General features: G+C 33.5%; 1 protein-coding gene across 4 annotated transcripts; it reads right to left on the reverse strand.

Moving 5' to 3' along the window:
* Nucleotides 1-1,302: 1,302 nt before the first annotated feature.
* LOC110108739 (WD repeat-containing protein 43) lies at nucleotides 1,303-19,973 on the reverse strand. 4 transcript variants are annotated; one of them, XM_020839501.2, is made up of 10 exons: nucleotides 19,746-19,973; nucleotides 19,487-19,633; nucleotides 19,264-19,376; nucleotides 18,911-19,065; nucleotides 8,126-8,214; nucleotides 7,443-7,983; nucleotides 6,980-7,150; nucleotides 6,635-6,813; nucleotides 2,124-2,198; nucleotides 1,303-1,743 (listed from the first exon to the last, which is right to left on the reverse strand). In XM_020839501.2, exons 1-10 carry the CDS (start codon nucleotides 19,833-19,835, stop codon nucleotides 1,594-1,596), a joined length of 1,710 nt encoding a protein of 569 aa, XP_020695160.1. In that variant the 5' UTR covers nucleotides 19,836-19,973; the 3' UTR covers nucleotides 1,303-1,593. The 4 variants fall into 4 exon arrangements, 3 of the variants coding, with proteins under 3 accessions (XP_020695160.1, XP_020695159.1, XP_028551631.1); XM_020839500.2 differs by having other exon boundaries at nucleotides 19,264-19,379; nucleotides 19,746-19,971; XR_002304502.2 differs by having other exon boundaries at nucleotides 1,602-1,743; nucleotides 6,721-6,813; nucleotides 19,264-19,379; nucleotides 19,746-19,972.
* Nucleotides 19,974-20,244: the final 271 nt, after the last annotated feature.

The following is a 20,244-nucleotide window of genomic DNA, read 5'->3' on the forward strand; positions in this document are numbered from 1 at the left end:
GGTAAAAAGTAAAAGCACGTTGAGACATGTTATTGGCGTCCGAACGTAGAGCTACGTCAGGACACCGGACCTAATAAAAATTCCCCAAGAGGATATTCATATTGACATTAAGGGAGTGATCGTACCTCATAATTATTCAAAAATTATAATTTTACTTTGAAAGAACATGTAGAGCTACAAGATATATTTTTTAACTATGTTGGCTTCAACGTTTGAAAATAGAAGGACAACTGCTATATCATCAACAAATTATTTTAATCGAGTACGAATCTCAAGGCAAAATCAAGTTGGAAACTTCTAAAATTAAATTTGGGACAATCTGAACTCTGATTTCAGCAAACTTACAACCGTCCATTCAAACCACTCCCAACTTAACCTAGATCTTCATCTTATTTATTGGTCATGCCTCTTATAAAATTAGAAATAAACCTCTCATTCCTCATAGAATAAGACTCAATCAAGGAAGAGAAGAAAAGGAAGAGAGAAACTATAGTTCTCTTACCACCAAACTCTTCGACCACCACCGAACTTCTATCTGGCCACCAAATATCACCTAACTTCTGCCCAACCACCAACTGATGCTGGACTTCTATTCGGCCACCGATTTACGTCAAACTTCCTCCTGATCACCAACTGACGCCGGGCTTTCGCCCGTCCACTGACCAATGCAAGATTTTAGCCCGATCACCAACAGATGCCGAACTTCCATCTAGTCATCAACTGACACCAAATTCCCCCCGACAACCGAACATCGTAGAATTTCTAACTGATCTCCGATCATCACTAAATTTTAACCCGACAATTGATCGTTATAATCTGATCGTCCTCAATAAGACAAAACAATCATTTATAATCTATTCAAACACTAGTGAAATCATTTCAACTGAGCATGGCCCCATAATTTTTTTCCTTTTTCAAAATTTTCCACATTAAAATTTTTATGTTTCTAAATTCCATGTTTATGCACTGGACATCCGTCCAACACTGAGAGAAAAATTTCCAACTCTATCACTATGTATATTTTAGCCCATAACAATAATTATACTTTTGATATAAAAAATTTAAAACCAGTTGCCCCATCAATCTACGAAGATTGAGTTACAACAAAATAATAAAATAAATTTTGAACTATTTTTTTGACGGGCTGCTAAGTCAAGTGGCCAATCACCGGTCTTACAGACAATTGGACCTAATCTTAATTTTTTTTTCACGATTAATCACTTCAATATTACTAACTTCAAAAATTTATCAGATTAAGATTATCCGAATGACCAAACATATATATATCATAAAATAATGGGCTAGTAAAATCAACAAGTTATCCATAAAATAATAAAATTAACCCATAAAATGGATCAATAATGGCATTTTGAAACTTTGCTTTTCTTTTACAAATTCAATAAAGGAATCCTAGCTAGCAATAAGAGAAGAACCTGACTAACAAAAATGGAGCCATGGCTTAGCCACAGAGCTAGCCAATAGCACAAAATTTTTATTCTGTTTATAAATTTATCAGTCCTGATAAATATATATCTTCAGTGCCATCTACCTGATCTTCATTTGTGCCAGTAAATTTAATAGCCCAATCTTTACTTAATCATCACAGCCACTTTCACTATCCTCATCATAAATCACCTCATCAATGTCTCCATCATCATCTTCATCATCCTCCCCATCTTCATTAACATCAACAAATTTCTCTACTAATTGCATTGCAGGTAGGCTAGTCCAGGCCTTGTCAATCTGGAAAAAGAAGGCAATGCATTAAACCAATTATTATAGCCAAAGGAGAATACTAAGACAAATTTTTTGTCCTAAGAAACTGTTCTGCACTCACATATAGTAATGAGCTAAATTTGAGTTTTGGGGAAATTTTTTATTTTGTTTGGAACTTTTCAATCTAAAATTTTGGAAAGTTGATCATTGAAAGTTGGGGAATTCCTTCTCATTAATGGTTCAAAAATTAAAAAAAAAAATAGAATTACAGCATAAAAAGTTAAACAAAAATATATATTACAAAAAAAAGTAGCTCTTAAAAGATGTAGAAGTTTGTTTGGGCTGTTTAAAGCACTCATTTTATCAAAGGTCATCATTATTCTTAGTTCACATTCTGATGTGTTTACCTGAGCCATTATTAGTTGAAGACGGCCTGATAGCTTTAACAATGGATGAATGGCTGCTGATTTAAATCTTGTCATCTGTTGGATACAAATTTAGGCAATTTCCATCTTAGTTCAATTAGTGCAATCAACGAAACTAAGGCATAGAATAAAAGAAAGAAATTACTGCAAAATAAAATTAAAAATAAGCTATTATAATTATTATAATTTGCCTCGTCATAAAATCATGGGTCCATTTTATGAATCCTCTTCTATTCATTTCTGCTAAGAAATACAAAATTAACTTCAACTAACAAAAGTCTTCTAGTAAGGGTGTCAAAATGGACTTTCGGGTCGGGTTCTGGTCTAACTCAAAACCCGCTGCTTCAACTAATCCAGCACGAACCCAACCTGATTAGACAAACAGGTCAGAAATTCAAACCCGACCCGACCCGCTAACCCATGGGTGCGATTAGTAGGTGAGCGTCAATTGTGGGTCGCAGTGCAGGTGGATGTGCGGGCGAGGGTCGGCAAGACTGCATGGTGAGTAACTGCGCGAGCGGGGTAGGGAGCGAGTGGCGCAACTGCGTGAGCGTGGATGCGAGGCAGTGAGCGAGGGATGTAGTGCGGGACTGCATGTTGCGGGACACGAGGGCAAGGCAAGTGAGTGTGATGGGGTGCAGGACTGCGGATTACGATATGGGAATCAAATTCGGTAGTTTTCATATTAGCGGGTTGACCGAGAAAAGTCCCAATTTTTTAATCCAGTCAGGAATTAGAACCAATCACCTTCCAATTTCTATCACAGTAATTTATTTACAGCGTTATTGGTGCATTTTCTAGTCTATATCTTTCTAAATTACTTAATCCATTTTTCAATATCGCTAATAAGTGTTATGTCCTCCATCTCTTCCCCAAAAAAAAATCATTTTCACTAACTGATCCACAATAAAACCCTCATTTCTCACATCGAAAAAAATCCATCATACATTAAGATAGGAATGTAGATTTGTAAAAGATCTTTAGAGTTTTATGCTATGCTCTTATAGCATCATAACAACTAAACCACACGATTTTGCCTACTGAAGTATTACTTAATTTTTCAAGAATATTACTAAATAAATAACAATTTCACAACAAACAAAACTGCATATGTAGCTTTATTTTAAATGCTAGTTCTCTGATCTTTTAAAAGATTCACAACATTGTTCTGCCTTGCACTATTCAGAAGGAAATCTGAATTATCAATTACTGAAATTGTTAAATTAGAAAAGCATACGCCAAAATACATCTTAAACTTTTGGTTGGTCCTTCGAAAACTTCATTGATTTTTCTGCAACTGCTTATGCAATTCACTAGTTTACAAGCATAACTTGATAACTTAATATTTATAGCATGCATACACACTTCATCATAATGCATGCCAAGTCGAAATTAGCATGGTTCTCAATTATGCTTTTTATGATTAAAAACCATTGAAGATATACTTATCTCAATTAATTATCTCAACAAAACAAATGAAAACAAAATTTATCTAGATAACAACAACAAGACGCCTTTATCCAACTACATGCAATCGGCTATATGAATACTTTTTCTCCATTGCATTGTATTAAGAGACAAATTCTCATTTAAATCTAATAAAAAAAGTCATGTCTAATACTTTTTTATCATGTCTTTTTAGGTCTACCTCTACCTTTCTTAACATAGACTAGATCTAATACATCTACTCTCCTAATCGGGTTATTAGAAGGCCAACATTTTATGTGACCAAACTATCTAAGGCGACTCTCTAATTTTATCCGCAACTAGAGTTACTCCAACATTTCCTATATATACTTGTTTCGCATTCTGTCTCTAAGAGTAAAGCCACTCATCCACCTAAGCATCCTCATCTCTGCAACACTTAATTTTATGCTTCCCTTTAATGGACAACATTTTGCGCCATAAAGCAATGTTGGTCTCAACACCATGTTATAGAATTTTTCGTTAAGTTCGAGGGACACTTTTCTATCACACAACAAGCTCGATGCATTCCTCTACTTCAACCATCCAACATAAATTCTAATAATAATATCCCATCTATTTCACCATCAGTTCGAACAATAGATCAGAGATATCTAAAAACTATACTCTTTTTAATGACTTGATCTAACACAACTAAAATTACACTCCATATATACAATTTTAGATCTACTCAAATGAAAAAGCTTTGAACTCTAAAGTTGACCTCCATAATTCAAGTTTTCGTTCAACTCTCTCGTCTTATCAACAAGAAGAATATCATGAGCAAAAAGCATACACCAAGGTACATCCTCTTGCAAATATCTAGTAAGAATATCCATGACTAAAGCAAAAAAGATATGAGTTTAAAGCTGATCCTTGGTGTAATCCAATTGAAATAGGAAATATTTGATCAAACCACCTCGTGTTTAAATACAACAATTGTTGCATGCATATCCTTAATGACTTACTAAATCCTTTCTTTTCTAGAACTCGCTTGAGCACTTCTCTAGAAACTTTATCATATATTTTCTCAAAATCAATAAATATCATACGTATATCCTCCTTATTTTCTCTATACTTCTACATCAAACCTCTCAATAAATGCATGGCTTCCCATAGTTGACCTCCCCGACATGAATCCAAATTGATTTTGCCCACTACATCTACTACAACTAAAATTACACTTCATATATTTAGCTTTAGATCTTCTCAAACAAAAAGCATTGGACTCTAAGGTTAACCTCCATAATTTAAGTTTTTCTTATACCATCAGCAAAAAGCATACACCAAAGTACATCCTCTTGCAAATGTCTAGTAAGAACATCCATGACTAAAACACAAAAAAGATATGGCCTTAAAGCAGATCCTAGATGTAATTCAATTAAAATAGGAAACCTTTGGTCAAACCATCTTATGTTTAAACACAAGTAATGCATATATATCCTTAATGACTTGAATATAAGCATTATTAACTCCTTTCTTTCTAGAACTCTCTAGAGCACTTCTTAGGAACTTTATCATATGTTTTCTCTAAATCAATAAATATCATATGTAAATTCTCCTTATTCTCCCTATATTTCTCCATCAAACCTCTCAATAAATGTATAGCTCCCATAGACCTACCCGGCATGAATCCAAATTGATTTTGAGAAACATTAGTATTGCGTCATAACCTATCCTCAATTAATCTCTCCATAGTTTTAATGAATGACACATTAACTTAATTCTTCTATAATTTGTGCACTCTTGTTCATGACATTTATTTTAAAAATAAAAATAAAAACAATGTACTCTTTCTCCACTCATCTAGCATATTTTTAGTCTTCAAAATAATATTGAAAAGTTTAATAAACCAATAAATTCCTTCATCTCCAAAGCATTTCCACACCTCTATTGAAATATTGTAGATCCAACCACTTTTTTTACACTTTATTTTCGTCAAAGTCTCTCTCTAACTTTGGTTTTATTAACACGAAGATAAAAATAAAAATCTATATTTTGGTTTAGTGTGAAAGTCACAAAAGTCAATCATATTCTCACAATCCTTATTGAAATGCCTATCAAAATATTTCATCCATCTTTATTAAATATCATCTCATAAAAAAAACACTTTTGATCTTCCTCCTTAATACACACTTCACTTGAACTAAATCCCTACTTCTCTTATCACTTTGCTCAGTTAACTTCTACATACATCTTTCACCCTCCATAGTATCTAATTTATTATATAAATAGATAAAAGTGAAATTATTTGCATCACATATTATTTTTTCCATACACCATTCAGACCATTCTATATCTTTCCCAATTTTCTAAGATTTTACATATAAACAATTTTTTTATAATAAAACTTCTTATTTCTTATCTATTCTTGCACTTTTTGATTACACCAACTACTATTTTTATTATTAAGAGTTTTTTCATTTGATACTCTAAGCACATATTTTATAACATTCTAAATGTCACTAACTAATTTTTTCCATATAATAATTGCTTCATCATGCACAATCAAAATTGTGAGATATTGAATTTTACTCTCAAAAATATTTTTATTAGTATTTCTTTAAAAGTCTCATTTAATCCTAGAATAATATTTTACTTTTTTTTTTATACTTTGTCCCTTCCTTTTAAAATAAAAAACTAATAAGGTTGAATACATAAAATTTTACTCAAAATGACTTTATAATTTTTGCAATCTAAACGATCTATTTCTAATAAAACAATAATTACTCTTGATTTTACTATATCCATTTTTATAAGTGATGAGATGCACATCTCTTTTTTTTAATAAGATATTAACAATTATAAAATTATAAGTTTGGATAAAATTTAATATGGTCCTACCACCTTCATTAATCGCTTCAAATCCATACCACCATAAATGTTTTTAAAATATTTTAACACTACCAACATGTCCATTTAAATGTCCTCCAATAAAAACCCTTTTTTGAAGAAAAAAATGAACAATGATAAAATGCACTATATTGTATTAATTGATGATGTATTTATCTATTCATAATAAGACAAACCTTTCTTCTTGGCAAGTTACCATCAATGGTGACGTCAAGTTTTTCATACATGGTGACATCATGAAAGCCATTAGAAAAATCTTTACCCTCAAGTTTTTCTTCACCATCGATAAGCCCTGCTGCTCTAAGCCTATCTTCAATACACATTGGTTCATCCACTTCCGTTCTTTGCATTGGAACTACATAAAGCAAAAAAAGTAGACAGACTTAGTGGTTTAGAAAATTATGGTGCAAATCAAACTGTTCAAAGTAACAAATGTTTGCCAAATTGCCAGGGACTAAATAAACCAATTCAAAGTGGCAGAAAATGTTATCTTTTAGATTCATGCATAAAACATAAGATACCTTTGTTAGGTGAAGAGGAACTCTTTCTCTTGTTTGTATCAAGGTCAAACTTTGCTTTCTCAAAATCAACAGCTGGATAGGGTGTGCTATACTTTCTCTTTTTTTCATTAACATGTAGCTTTGCAATTGGAAGAATAGCATCTTCAGCATTGGCACGGTCTAGAGTAGTAACTATTGCAACAATAAAGTGGCATTTCCATGTTAGGGTCATTTCAGAACTCATTCATTAACATAAAAATAATGAAAGAAATTGCACAAAAAGAAGCTCATCAGTGGGAAAATCCATTCTATTTTGATTCTCTAAGCACCCAAGCTATCCTGGTTACACTTCATGCTCAAATTTAGTACTTTTAAATGCTTTGTCCATTTAATCTGCTTTAATGGAAGAAATCTTATGTGAAGGGGACAACAAAGAATGATCTAATCTAGCAATCAAAGTTGTGTAGCTTTTGTCACATTATACCTGCAGCATTAACCACTTGTCCTTTCTTAGAGATGTAAGACTGACTGATAGGAAAAAGAACACCCTCCTTAGACATATTCAAGCTCATGTCAACGCCATTTTCAACTGTAAGTTTCTCAAAAGAGGGCTTTATCAAGGATCCATACGCAACATGAACTGACACAGTAGCAGATCTAACTATGCCATCAAGTTTCGCAGCAAATACTGCTTGACTATTGTTTCTCTTTACGAGAGAAGATTCAATTAACAGTGAGATTTTGGTAGGCCTTGCATTTTGTAGTTCTTCAATGCTACTTCCATACCAGAAATAACAAATACCAATCTCTGAAAGTGCCAAAACATACAAATCTTGAACCATGCTACCCTCTTTATCTGAGCCCCGACTGTCTAGAAAAACGGCTGGATGATCCATTGAGAGAACACAGCTGGCACTCTTCTTTTTCCCTCCATCAATTTTCCAAATAGCAATGTGTCTCTCACCAACTCCTGAAGTTAAGATATACTTTCCATCTTCACTGAAGATCATACACCTTACAGAAACCTAGAACACAGCCAAAAACAATGTTAATCAAAATTCAACATATTTAACTATCACTGAAAGAAAGATAAAGTCTCATAAGGATAAGATTGAGATCATAATAAAGAATTATAATTAAGAGTCATAGCATAGTAGACTAACTAACCGGATGGCCGGAGAACTTTTGTATCTTCTCATTGTCTGTGCAACTAAATATCTTCAACAACCCAGCAGCCGCAGCTAGCATATTGCCATCTAATGTAGATGTTTAAAAACAAAAAATTACGTAAGATTAAATTTCTCTAAAAGCAGATAACATAAGATGTTCAATACAGATCTAAAGAGGAATGCTACAACAACAACAACATCAAGCCTATGTCCCACTACGTGGGATCGGCTAATCTGAATAAGAATACTGATAAGTGAAATTCTGTTAATGTCGTGTTCATAAAGTTCTATAAAAATGTTTCTTTTTGTTGATGTTGTACAGGAGATTAAGAAAAAAGGCCACAAAAATGAGAATATGACTCAAGCGCTATAACGCCCAGACAATCCACACCGCAGCATTCATAGCACCCTAGCACCACTTGGGAGCGCGGGGGCGCAACTAATTTTGGGAATTTTGCAAATTAATTCAGCACCCTGGTGCTAATCCTTCAAGCATCGCAGCATTGGTAGCGCCCCAACGCCGTCATTGGAGCATCGTTGCGCCACTCAATCTGAAAAATACGTGATTAAGTCAGCGTCACAGCGTTGTATTCTATAGGCCTAGCAGTTCATTGTTGAAGCATCACATCAATTCAGCCCGACAACAAAGACCATCTTTCCAACACTAAGGCGCTAGTTCATTTATATAATGTCGAGACGCAATTCTTTCAAGCACCACAGCACCTGTGTCAGTTTGTGTTAAGTATAAATAGTTTTATTTTCGAATTGTTTAAGGTTGTGCATCTATTTTGTGTACAAAACAGTAAGGGAGAGGGAGTTAAGTGTGGAAAGTGATTGTGCTTAAGTATGATTTATCTGGGAAGAATCTATTGTTTGTAATTTATTGTAAAAGTTGTTCCAGGTGATATTTCTTCACTTGTATAGTTTGTATAATTAATTTTGTTTTGTGTGAAATCATTTATATGGCTGGCTAATTCTTAGTTTTGGTCTAATGATGTGAATGAAGTGTGTTTTTCCTTATGTAGACTCTAGTTCATGGAATGAATGAATATTGTTTTCAATCACTCTTGATCATAATTTAGTTCATGCAATGGTCATGTTTGAAGTTAAAACTTAGTGTGAGTCATTGACTCAACGGAGGAATGATGAAACAAATAGGAGGATTTAAACAAAAATCTTTCAAACCAAGACATGGGATGAATATTTTTTTTGGGGTCCATGGAAATAAAATCACTGTAGTAAAGTGAGAACTTTACTTTACACCCTTACAAACTCGACTGAGATCTAAGAGTATATATGCTCTGATGCACAACATATTTTAGAATATTCTACCTAGAAAAACATTGCACAATTCAACAACAAATGTTCAAAAGATTTTACTCTAATTAAAGTATCTTCTCAACATCTGTAGTAGTTCTATAGAAAACCAATTCCAACATGACTCAGTAGGATAAACCTTGCTATTTGTAGTACAGAGTAATAGGGGCATTCGTAGGATATAATGTTTCTAATGGATTCGACACTCTACTTTTTACTTTATTACTTGATTGACACGTGCAGCTGCGTAGCAAATAGAATGACCATCAAATACCTTATTAAACTCTTGTAGGAATACTGAAATGTTGATAAAAATAATCAATATGCCCAAGTGTGAGCACAATACAAAACAAGAAGTTACAAACAATTAAAAGAAGACGCCTAATTCATGAGAAATTATGGGAATACATATATAAACACAAATGCAGAGGGAAAGAAGTACGCTCCACTCGTGTAGTCAACATTGCACATATACATGTAAGAGATGATCTAAGTATAAATATTAATTGAAATAATTAATTGGGCTATTGTTAATGATTGCTTTAACTAAGATGGTTAACCTTTTACCTATTGTAATTAACCTTGATTAGTGAAATATTTTTCCACCCTTAACCATTCTAATATGCTATTTTATTCAGAGAAGTGAATATAATCATAAGTGAAAACATATTGCTTGAGAACAAGCAATAGCTTAAGCTAAGGTGAATTTGATAAATGTAAATTATTTTAATATTTTGCTCATAAATTTCTGTAAAAATATTTATTTTAGTTGATATTGTGTAGGAGATTTCAAGAAAAGGGCACAAAAATGAGAATATGGCTCAAGCACTGTGGCGCCTAGACATGACATGCTGCAGCTTTGACACCGACCCAACAACAGATATGGAGCATCGAGCATAACTAAATTTCGGAATTTCTCAAATTAATTCAACGCCCAGGTTGTGAACCTTCAAGCACAGTAGCATTGGTAGTGCCCCAATGCCGTCATTAAAGCATCGTTGCGCCACTTAGTTTTGGAAAATACGCAATTAAGTCAGCGCCACAACGTCGTATTCTAGAGCGCTACGGCGCCAAATAGCCTACAACGCCACAGCAGAGAAGTTGGAGCGGTTCACTATGGAAGCGTTGCGTCGATTCAGCCCAACAACATGGTGACCACATTTCCAGAGCCATGGCACTAGTTCATTTATGTAACACTGCAGTGCCACTCGTTTGAGCATCATGATGCCTATGTTAATTTGCGTTAAGTATAAATAATTTTCCTTTCGAATTAATTAGGGTTGACAGTCTATTTTGTGTAACAAGAGGGCAAGATGCGCGAGTCTACCACGAGCAGGTCGCAACGTGATGCAGTCAGGGTCTGCCACTAGCAGCGCGGATGGTGCGGCCTATGAGAGATTGAGAGTGGGAGTGACGAGATCGGACGGGACTGTCGCACCGTGACCCGGACCCAACCAGATTTTTCAAACGGTCGAAATTTAGAACCTGAACCCAACCCATTTATTAAATTAGTCGACCCAAACCAAAATTTATCGGGTCAGGTCAATAATTGACACCCCTAATTAAAAATTAGTGTGATTCACTATCTCCACGGAAGAATGATGGAAAAAAATAAGAGGATTGAAACGAAAATATTTCATACCTAGACATAGGATGAATAGAATTTTGGGGTCTATGAAAATATAATAACTGCAGTATAGTGAGAAATTTACACCCTTATAAGCATGACAGAGATTTAAGGGTGCATATGCTCTGATTCACAACATATTTTAGAAAAATCTACCTAGAAAAATATTGCATTATTCATCATCATAAGTTCAAAATATTTTACTCTGATTAAAATATCTTTTCAGCAATTATAGTAGTTCTATAAAAAAACTAATTCCAACATGACTCAATAGGATAAACCTTGCTATTTGTAGTAGAAAGTACTAGGGGCATTCATAGGATATAATTTTCCTTGTGATATCAACACTCTACTTTTCACTTTATTACTTCATTAACACGTACGCTTGCGTAGCAAATAGCTACCCATCAAATACCTTAACATTTATCATTTAAACTCTTGTAGTAATATTGAAATTTTGATAAAAATAATAATATACCAAGTGTCTGCGTATTATAAAACAAGATGTTACAAACAATTATAAGAAGATACCCAATCATATATATATATATATATATATGCACAAATGCAAAGGGAAAGTACGCTCAAATTGTATCAATTGGAAGGATCTTTTCTTCTTTTAAAAAAAAAACTAACTATATAAACTCTAAAATGAAAATCAATGTCATCGATCTTCATCTCCACCCCTAAAATTAGGCATGCTCCAAAATTTGTTGAGATATATAATTTTCATGTCATCAATCATGCATGTTAAAATTTTTCATAAATGGATGATGCAATGTTATTGCTAACGTAAATTATCTTGGCTAAGGAGTATGCTAGAATGAATGAAATAAAAAAAAAAATCAATAATGTCTATATATATAAGTGGCTCTGCCCCTTTCTTTCCTTCCTCTTTACAACAAGAATTAGCCTTTTCTCTGACATGCTGAGTCTTTAAAGACAGGTTGTAGTGAGTCTTCCTTTCTTAAGTCTTTTAAAAAAATTAAAAAAAAAAAACAAAAATTAAAAGATATGGACAATCATCAACAATCTGAAAGTCAAGATGAAATAGAAACTGTAGTTGGTGAAAATCAACCAACTAATCTTGAAGATAAAATTCCAACAAGCAGTCCTGTCCCAAGGAAGTTCTACCGATCCAATCCAGAATGAACTATACAAAATTCATGAGAAAATGAATTTGTGTGCAGAAAAATATGAGAATAAAAAGCGTCTTTTTCAAGCCCAGTTTAATCAAGAAAAAGAAATGATTTAAAGAAAGTATGCGGCTTTAATACAAGAATTGGATGTGGCTCATTCAGCGCTGCATGGAAGTTCTGAAGTTATCTCATCAGGGGATGATATCTCTCAACTGGAGGAGAATTGGAGGCAATTTGTACCCACCCACCCCATACAACCACATGATGCTTCTATTCCCTTCCAATCAGCTATATGGATTTCTCAGTTTTCCCTCCCTTGCTTGATTAAAAAAATGCTTCGTTTTCCCCCCTTAGTGCTTTGGTCCCCCCCCCCCCTGGCAACTGTGTTGTTGCTTCGTTCCCCCCCCCCCTTTATGCTTCATTTTTCCCCCACTTTTGGGGCTATTTTGATGCTTCAGTTTCCCATGACGGCTGCCCCTTCGGTTTCAATTTTACCTCAAATTTTGAGGAGTTTTTTATGATTGTTTTGAGAGGTGCATTAACTACCTATATTTATTATTTTTATGGTTGTTTTGATGCTTCGGTTTCCCTATGATTATTGTGCCAACGGGCAAAGAGTGACGACTATTTACTGAGCCAACAGTTTATTGATAGTGATACAATACTGAAAAATATCGTGATGGCCAGGACTTCTTACTTGTTTAGTGCGACTACTGAAATGCATATTTTTGAAGCATTATTTTTATTATTGTACGAAATTATTGTTACTGCATGGATTTACTGTTATTGCATTATTCCACAACTCATGTCATTAGATTGTTACTATTACTGATACTATTTGATACTACTGATTCATTGTACTGATATTAAGTATGTGATATATTGAGCACGTGATATAGAATAATTTGATAACATGTGTACATTCCGATATGATTTTACTGCATTGATTCAATTTCAACGGTCATTACTGAAGTTTTGATTGGATTCTTAATACGATTTCTTTACTGATTGATATTATGAATACGATAATTATTTAATAAATTTGACACTTATACTATTTTATTATTTTATTGACTTTCGTGTTGTAGTGTTTTACTTATTATAAATTCTACTACAACTGCATGTGAATTTTACTGTTTATGTATTGATTCAATGATCATATGAAGGTAACTATTATGATTTGACTGTTGACATGCATATTACTCATTTGGCGTGCTTTGAATTCAGTTATAAGTTTTAGTGGCCTGTTGGGGTTTTTAAGCTCATTATATATTGTTAAATGATTTCAGGTCAAGGCAGGGGAGCAAGAGAGTGAAGCTGGTCAGGATTCTTCAGGTTCTATTTTTTTTCTTTTGTAATAAGGATAGAATAGTTATGATTTGATTGTATAGATCCTGAGTATTGTATATGAATTTTGAAAATAAATATAGATGTATACATTGATGTTTTAAATTATAGAATCTGATTTGTTATTTATTACTGATAGATGATATTAGACAGGTTTTGTTGTTATTTATTAAAAGATAAATGAATAATTCTTCCAATTTAGATTCTAGGGCACCACATATCTCTTATAGGGAGGGTCACTCTCATAAAATCATATTTCTTCTCTTCTATCATTTCTGATGACTAGTTCTTTAGTCCCAAAAGGCCAAAAGTGATCTTGAATGATCTTGATCAGTTATGTAGGAATTTTTTATGGCATAAGGAGCAAGGAAGGCAAGGTTTGCATTATGTGGCTTGGGGTGATCTCTGCCTTCCCAATCATATAGGTGGTATTGGGTTCCACTCTTCATCAAGATGGCAAGGACCTTAGAGAGCTCGGATTGCTTGCCAGTTTTATCATAATCTAAAATCTTTGCTAAACAAAAATATTATTGCCAAGTATGGAACTGATCTATGGAATGGTTTGGCTAAAAGAGGGACTTCTCCTGCTTGGCGTATACTCATTGATGGAGCTTTCTACTTGAATCCATTAACTAGATGGATACTTGCAAATGGAAAAAAATGTTAATGTTATGAATGATACCTGGATATGGGATAAAAATCTTAATAGCTGGCCGACTTTTCGTGATCACCAGGTTTTACAGAATATGACTGTAGATCAGCTGATGCATGAATGAATGTGGAATGTAAACAAGTTACAATAATGTTGTGGGAAGCAACTGGTACAAACTATCCTTCAAATCCCATTGCATCAAGATCAATTGGAGCTAATACATGCTAAAATAGGTAAATCTATTACATCTATGGTTTTTGAAAGTCAGTTTCAGAACTTTAACGCGAATGAAAATGTTCAGTGGATTGATTGCTCTGCCTACCACTCATTGGCTCAATCATAGGAGGTTGCAAGAATTAATGCTATGCCCTAGAGGGTGTCAAAACACTGAAGATATCCAACATATTGCAGTAAACTATACTAAATTAATTGAGGTAATTGATTGTCTAAATCAGTGGGGGTATTAAGATCCATATTTTTAATTCTATTGATGAACTATTTGAACATCTAAAGATCAGAGCTAGGGATAATCCGGCTATGGCCAGAATTTATTGTACTGCTGTTTTTTACACTAGGAAACCAAGGAATGAAGGTAAGCATGGGAAACCTATTTGGTCTGCTGCTCTAATCGCTTCATATGTCCTAGCAATATATTCTAAACCTCATATAAATCCAATTTTAGGAAAATGGGATGTTAACCAGCTCATTGAGCTGCAAAATGAATTTTGGCATTCCCCTCAAAATTAGATTAAGGTTAACGTGGATGCCTCAGTCACAAAGTCAAATAAAACTGCTACAGGAGTGATCAGGGATCACAAAGGTAGATTTCTTTTGGCTTTTGGAAGATAAATGATTCATTGGGACATTGCTGAAATGGAACTTTTAGCAGTCCTTGCTATTAAAGAGGTCATTCAAAGATGGGTGATTGAAAAGGAGGGCTTTTGTTATAGAAGGAGATAATGTAAGTGTCATCAAATTGCAGCAGAGATTAATGGACAACATCAAATGGCGCAATGTAGGAAGCTTGGATCCTGATATTTTTTTCTTAATGACTTTTAAAATGTTCTTTTCCATTATATTTCTAGGAATTGCAATAAGTTGCAGATTTTTTGTGCTTCATATGCAATGTTAGGCAATTTCGTTTGGCATGAATGTTTTAAATAATAACCTTCCTTCAACATTATTTTCTTTGTTGAAGGAGTATGATAGGATAGCTATCACTTAGAATTGTACTTCTTTTCTTTGAATAAATGCAAAATGCAGTACATCAAATAATAATAATAATAATAACAAAGACTTTCTAATTCATTGCACAAACCATCTTAACATCAATGACCCAACCTCTTTGAATAATATAGATGATTTTAATGGGTGATCAACAAGAAAATCAAATAATGAGCTAGATGAGGAGCTGGAATTAGCATGTTTTTAAAGATTTGACATGTTACTATTGCAAGAGCTCATGAGTCATTTCTATGAAATAAACTTCAACATTTGAGATTACTCTAAAGGAAAAGAAAAGAATCTTCATCAAGGCTTAAAACACTAAAAATCAACATGAAGATAATAATGATGATGACAAAGATTATGCAATGGGATTGTAGATAAATATGAGAATATTTTGGTTTATGGTGATTTCGGCCAATTTATTTTTTAAATTTGAACATAAATTTTGTAAAAGGAATATCACTTATGTTTTCACATTTGAGAAACATTACTCTTTGAGACTATTTATGACTGTCTTTTTTTATGAAAGCCCAAATTCCATTGTTTTGCATTTTACTCTTAGTAAATTTGGAAGATGATAGTTTCATTTTACAATATAATTGGTTTCTAAGTTTTATTTATTAATAATTTGTTTATCCTTTATTAACCTTTACAAATGTTTAAGTTATACCATCTTGTTTTAATCACGCATCTTAGTGTTCTTTATTGCTCCTAAGATTTTTGTTTTTACTTATTCAATAGTGTCAAATCCATTGGTAGTGAATGAATGACATCAATCATCATCTAGATTTGATATATATATATATATAGACACACACATACAAAGAGTTATGCAAGTTGTGTAAGCAACATGCACATGCATGCATGTTAGCTTGCCTAATCTATAAAGCTGGCGAGTGGGCCAGTATGTGTGTGTTTTTGGGCATATGTGATATTTAGATAATGACAATTGATTTTGGTTGATGAAATACAGCAAAGCAAATTTTAGTGATCCTTTTTTTTTTTAAGTTCACCTCTTTGTGTGTTTATTTGGGCAATACTGCAATAGTAAGCTTTATTTTTACCAACCTTCCATTAATTATATATTTTGTTATTATTAGCACAAGTAAAGGTAAAATTCTAAACTATCATTTGATCAACTTTATGCTATCTCATAACTATTATATATGTGAAAAAGAAAAAAATGAAGACCACTTCCAATAATTGAAACCTACTTCTTATCTTTACCCATGAAGATGGGCTCCAAAATTAGAAAATCAATTTTATTTATTTCAACCGAGTAAACGCTTGAACTCAGTTTTGTTAGTGATTTCCGATCACTTTCAACCACTTGCCTCAAAAGATTAACACTTACAAAATTGTTAACTAATTATGAAAATAAAAGAAATTCTATCATTAAATATTTCTCATGCAATAGATTAATATAAACATGTGATCTTGGGTTTACAGAACATAGGAAATGGAAAATATAAAGTCAAAGTTTGACGGAGAGAAGTCATCTCAAGCACAATGGAAGACCAGCATGTTTCTAGCAAAGGCAAGTTCCTCCTATAATTCGAAGTATCCCATACATTCCTAGGGGGCTAACACGAACAAAAAATAAAAAATAAATTGGTATTTCTTTAGTGTGCCTCTGATTTAGATTGAGTAAACTCCGAATTTCACTCCTTCAAAAGTATAGAGATTTCTAAAGTAAACTGTTTCACTGCTTCAACATGCGATCTTGGATTTAAAGAACATAGAAAATGGAAAATATAAAGTCAAAGCTTAGCACACAGAATTTATCTCAAGCACAATGGAAGACCTGCATGTGGCTATTAAAGGCAAGTTCCTTCTACAATTCTAATTATCCCATACATTTCTAATGGGCTAACATGAACAAGAAAAATAATAAAATGGTGTTTCTTTAGTGTGCCTCAGAATTAGACCGAGTAAACTCTGAATTTCACTCCTTCAAAAAGTATAAAGATTTCTAAAGGAAATTGTTACCAATAGAATGGAGCAAATCATCAAATAGTTAGTAGTTATGGTGATTAAGTACATTAATGGGTTATTTAGCTGTTCATAACAATGTTGTAAAAACATGATAACAAATTTGCAGCCATTGTAAAAGTTTCGATTTCAATAGCTTTCATGGATTTTCATAATTTTTTAGTTCGATTTCATAGTTTTTATTTTCATAATCAAACTTTTGAAAAAGATGAAACATATTATATCAAAAAGTAAATATTTTTTTGTTAAATTTAGAAAATAGAAAAATTTTGATATGGAGTACAGGAGATTATTCAATTAGAGAAAACCAAGAAGTATACAACTTAGAACAATAAAAATTATACTGATAAACTTAAAAATAGTTTCTAGTTCTATATTTTACTAGTGTAAAAAATTTTATCAACTGCTCGATCAAGTTTTCATAAGTTTTGGAAGGGTAATCCATGCAAGGGATTATTTATCATTGAATGGCAATCTGATTTATTTCTATTTAAATGCAACTTTTTACCCATACTTGATGACGAAATCAATGGTACCTTAGTGGCTGGTTTAGGCACATTAACCAAGGCAATTCAAGGTCTGCACTACATTGATTTCAAAGAAATACAACTTTAACCTTTGCTGCAAAGGTGGGAGCACCATGTGTAAATGTTAAGAAGGTTTCACAAAAAAATTGGTCTAGTTCAAGCGAACTACCATTACTTTCCCAACTTCATTAAAGTTTTTTGGATCAAATGACACTGACAGGAATCGATACAAAAATAGATGGCCCGATTCAGTTACATTAATTCTACAAACCATGGTTCATGCATTTATCACAAAATTTATGCAAACCAGCTCAAATTTATATAAGTACTTATGATAATAAACTTTGCTAGGGGAATTCTGATATCTATTATATGACTAATGAATAAATGGCTTGGTGCAAACATTCTCAATTACAGCCCAGTAAACAGAAAGATAACATAAAATTCTGAAGTTGCATTAAATGCGTACATTATCAAGGGGCAACCACTTTAAAAAAAAAATCTAGTCGCATATGTTGGGCAAATTTTGAGTGTCAACAATCAGATAATCACGCAACAATTCCCAAATATGAAGAATGGCTGATCATAATAAATAGAAAACTGTGGATAATGCTTCAAGACTTATTTATCACCTGTTGTCAATATACCAACAATGGAATGCTCTATATATTTTTGAGTGTTAACAACTAGATTATCACACAACATTTCCCAAATATGAAGAATGGCCAAGCATAATTAATAAAAAGTTGTAGACGATGTTTCAAGACTTATTTACCACCTATTGTCAATCTAAAACAATGGAATGCTCTATATATATTTTTTCAAACTATCAGAACTGTCCCAACAACAAAAACAAAAAAGGGGCAGCTTCAGAAATTGAAGGAGAAATTTTATGAGAAAAAATCAAAAATAGGATACAAACATAACAAAGTTACATTGTGTTGATAAAAAGTACCTGCAGAAATTGCCATAGTTGAGATTCCCTTTGTAAATAATCTAAATTTCCTGATAACGCTCCCAATTGAGCAATCAATCTGGCAAACCATACCATCAAGACCAGCTGTGTACAAAAATGAATTGTGACTAGAGAATGAGATAGCACTGACACCCCTGCAAAAGCATATATTTATAACAGCCAAAGAACAATTACAATTTTGCTCCCAAAGACAACTAAGACTTGTAGAGTATCCATAGCAAGTAGCATTCAAGTAAGATCGCTATCTGCCTACATTAATATATTCTTCTATTCTCTATAAAAAAAGCAAATCAATCAACATAAAAATGTAGGCTCAAAGCCAGCAAACTAACCCAGAATGGCAATCACAGACTCTCCATCTTAACTGACCAGTAGACACTTCCACCGCCAAAACATCACCACTGTCGGTTCCCAGTACCAGCAATGAATTCACATGCATCTTTTTCTTCTACATTGCATGATGATAATAAAACGAACTTTTTAACTGGAAGTTGAATCCCAATTGGATAATAAATAAGAAAGCGCATAAATACACGGGGCATTATAACGAAGTACCTTGCTTTCCAACTGCACCCATTTCATGCACTTGAAATTCAGCGCAAGGTGCCCCTTTTTCGATTCAAATAGAATTTCTGAACCATCAGATTTTGGCCTAAAATCGGAAAATTCAGTCTGCAGTTGACCTTTTAATGCATCCCAAACCTGGACCAAAATTTCAAAATCCAAAAAATTTATGCTATGACAGTAAAAAACTAACACTATAAAAAATATCTTTTTTTTTCTTTTTTCGGCAGCAGAATGATAAAGAAAGTACCTTAAGTCTTCCATCGGCGGAAGCAATGGCCAAGAAATCCGAAGAGGGACTAAAAGACACGATGAGATCTCTTATGCCCAAGGTAATCATCGTAGGTAGGGCAGTTTATTTGGCTTGTTTTTAGTTCGTCATCAATTTGGGGCTGTTTGGTATCGGATTTACAGCGTAATAAGTTGGATTTACGCTAAATCCAGCCAAACGGTTTTTGTGCGCGCGTTAAATCCCAGCGATGGCTAAATCCCGGATTTAAGGATTTACGGCTTAAATCCCGGATTACTAAATCCCTCGGTTCGGCGGATTTATGGGATTTGGCCGAAAGAAGCGCGCGAAAGGTAGAAAGTTACCTTCAACGCCAGCGAGCTCCCGTTGTTACTTCCGATCAAAATGTCGTAACTTCCGATCCGACAGAAAGGGAAAATCGTCGAGGAGCGAAGTCGAACAGCCACTAAGGAGCCGAAGAAGCGACGCCTGCAAGCTCTACACCTCCTGCCAAGCAACG

The sequence above is a fragment of the Dendrobium catenatum genome, unplaced genomic scaffold (genome assembly GCF_001605985.2).
Source record: "Dendrobium catenatum unplaced genomic scaffold, ASM160598v2 fragScaff_scaffold_675, whole genome shotgun sequence".
NCBI classification, from domain to species: domain Eukaryota; kingdom Viridiplantae; phylum Streptophyta; class Magnoliopsida; order Asparagales; family Orchidaceae; genus Dendrobium; species Dendrobium catenatum.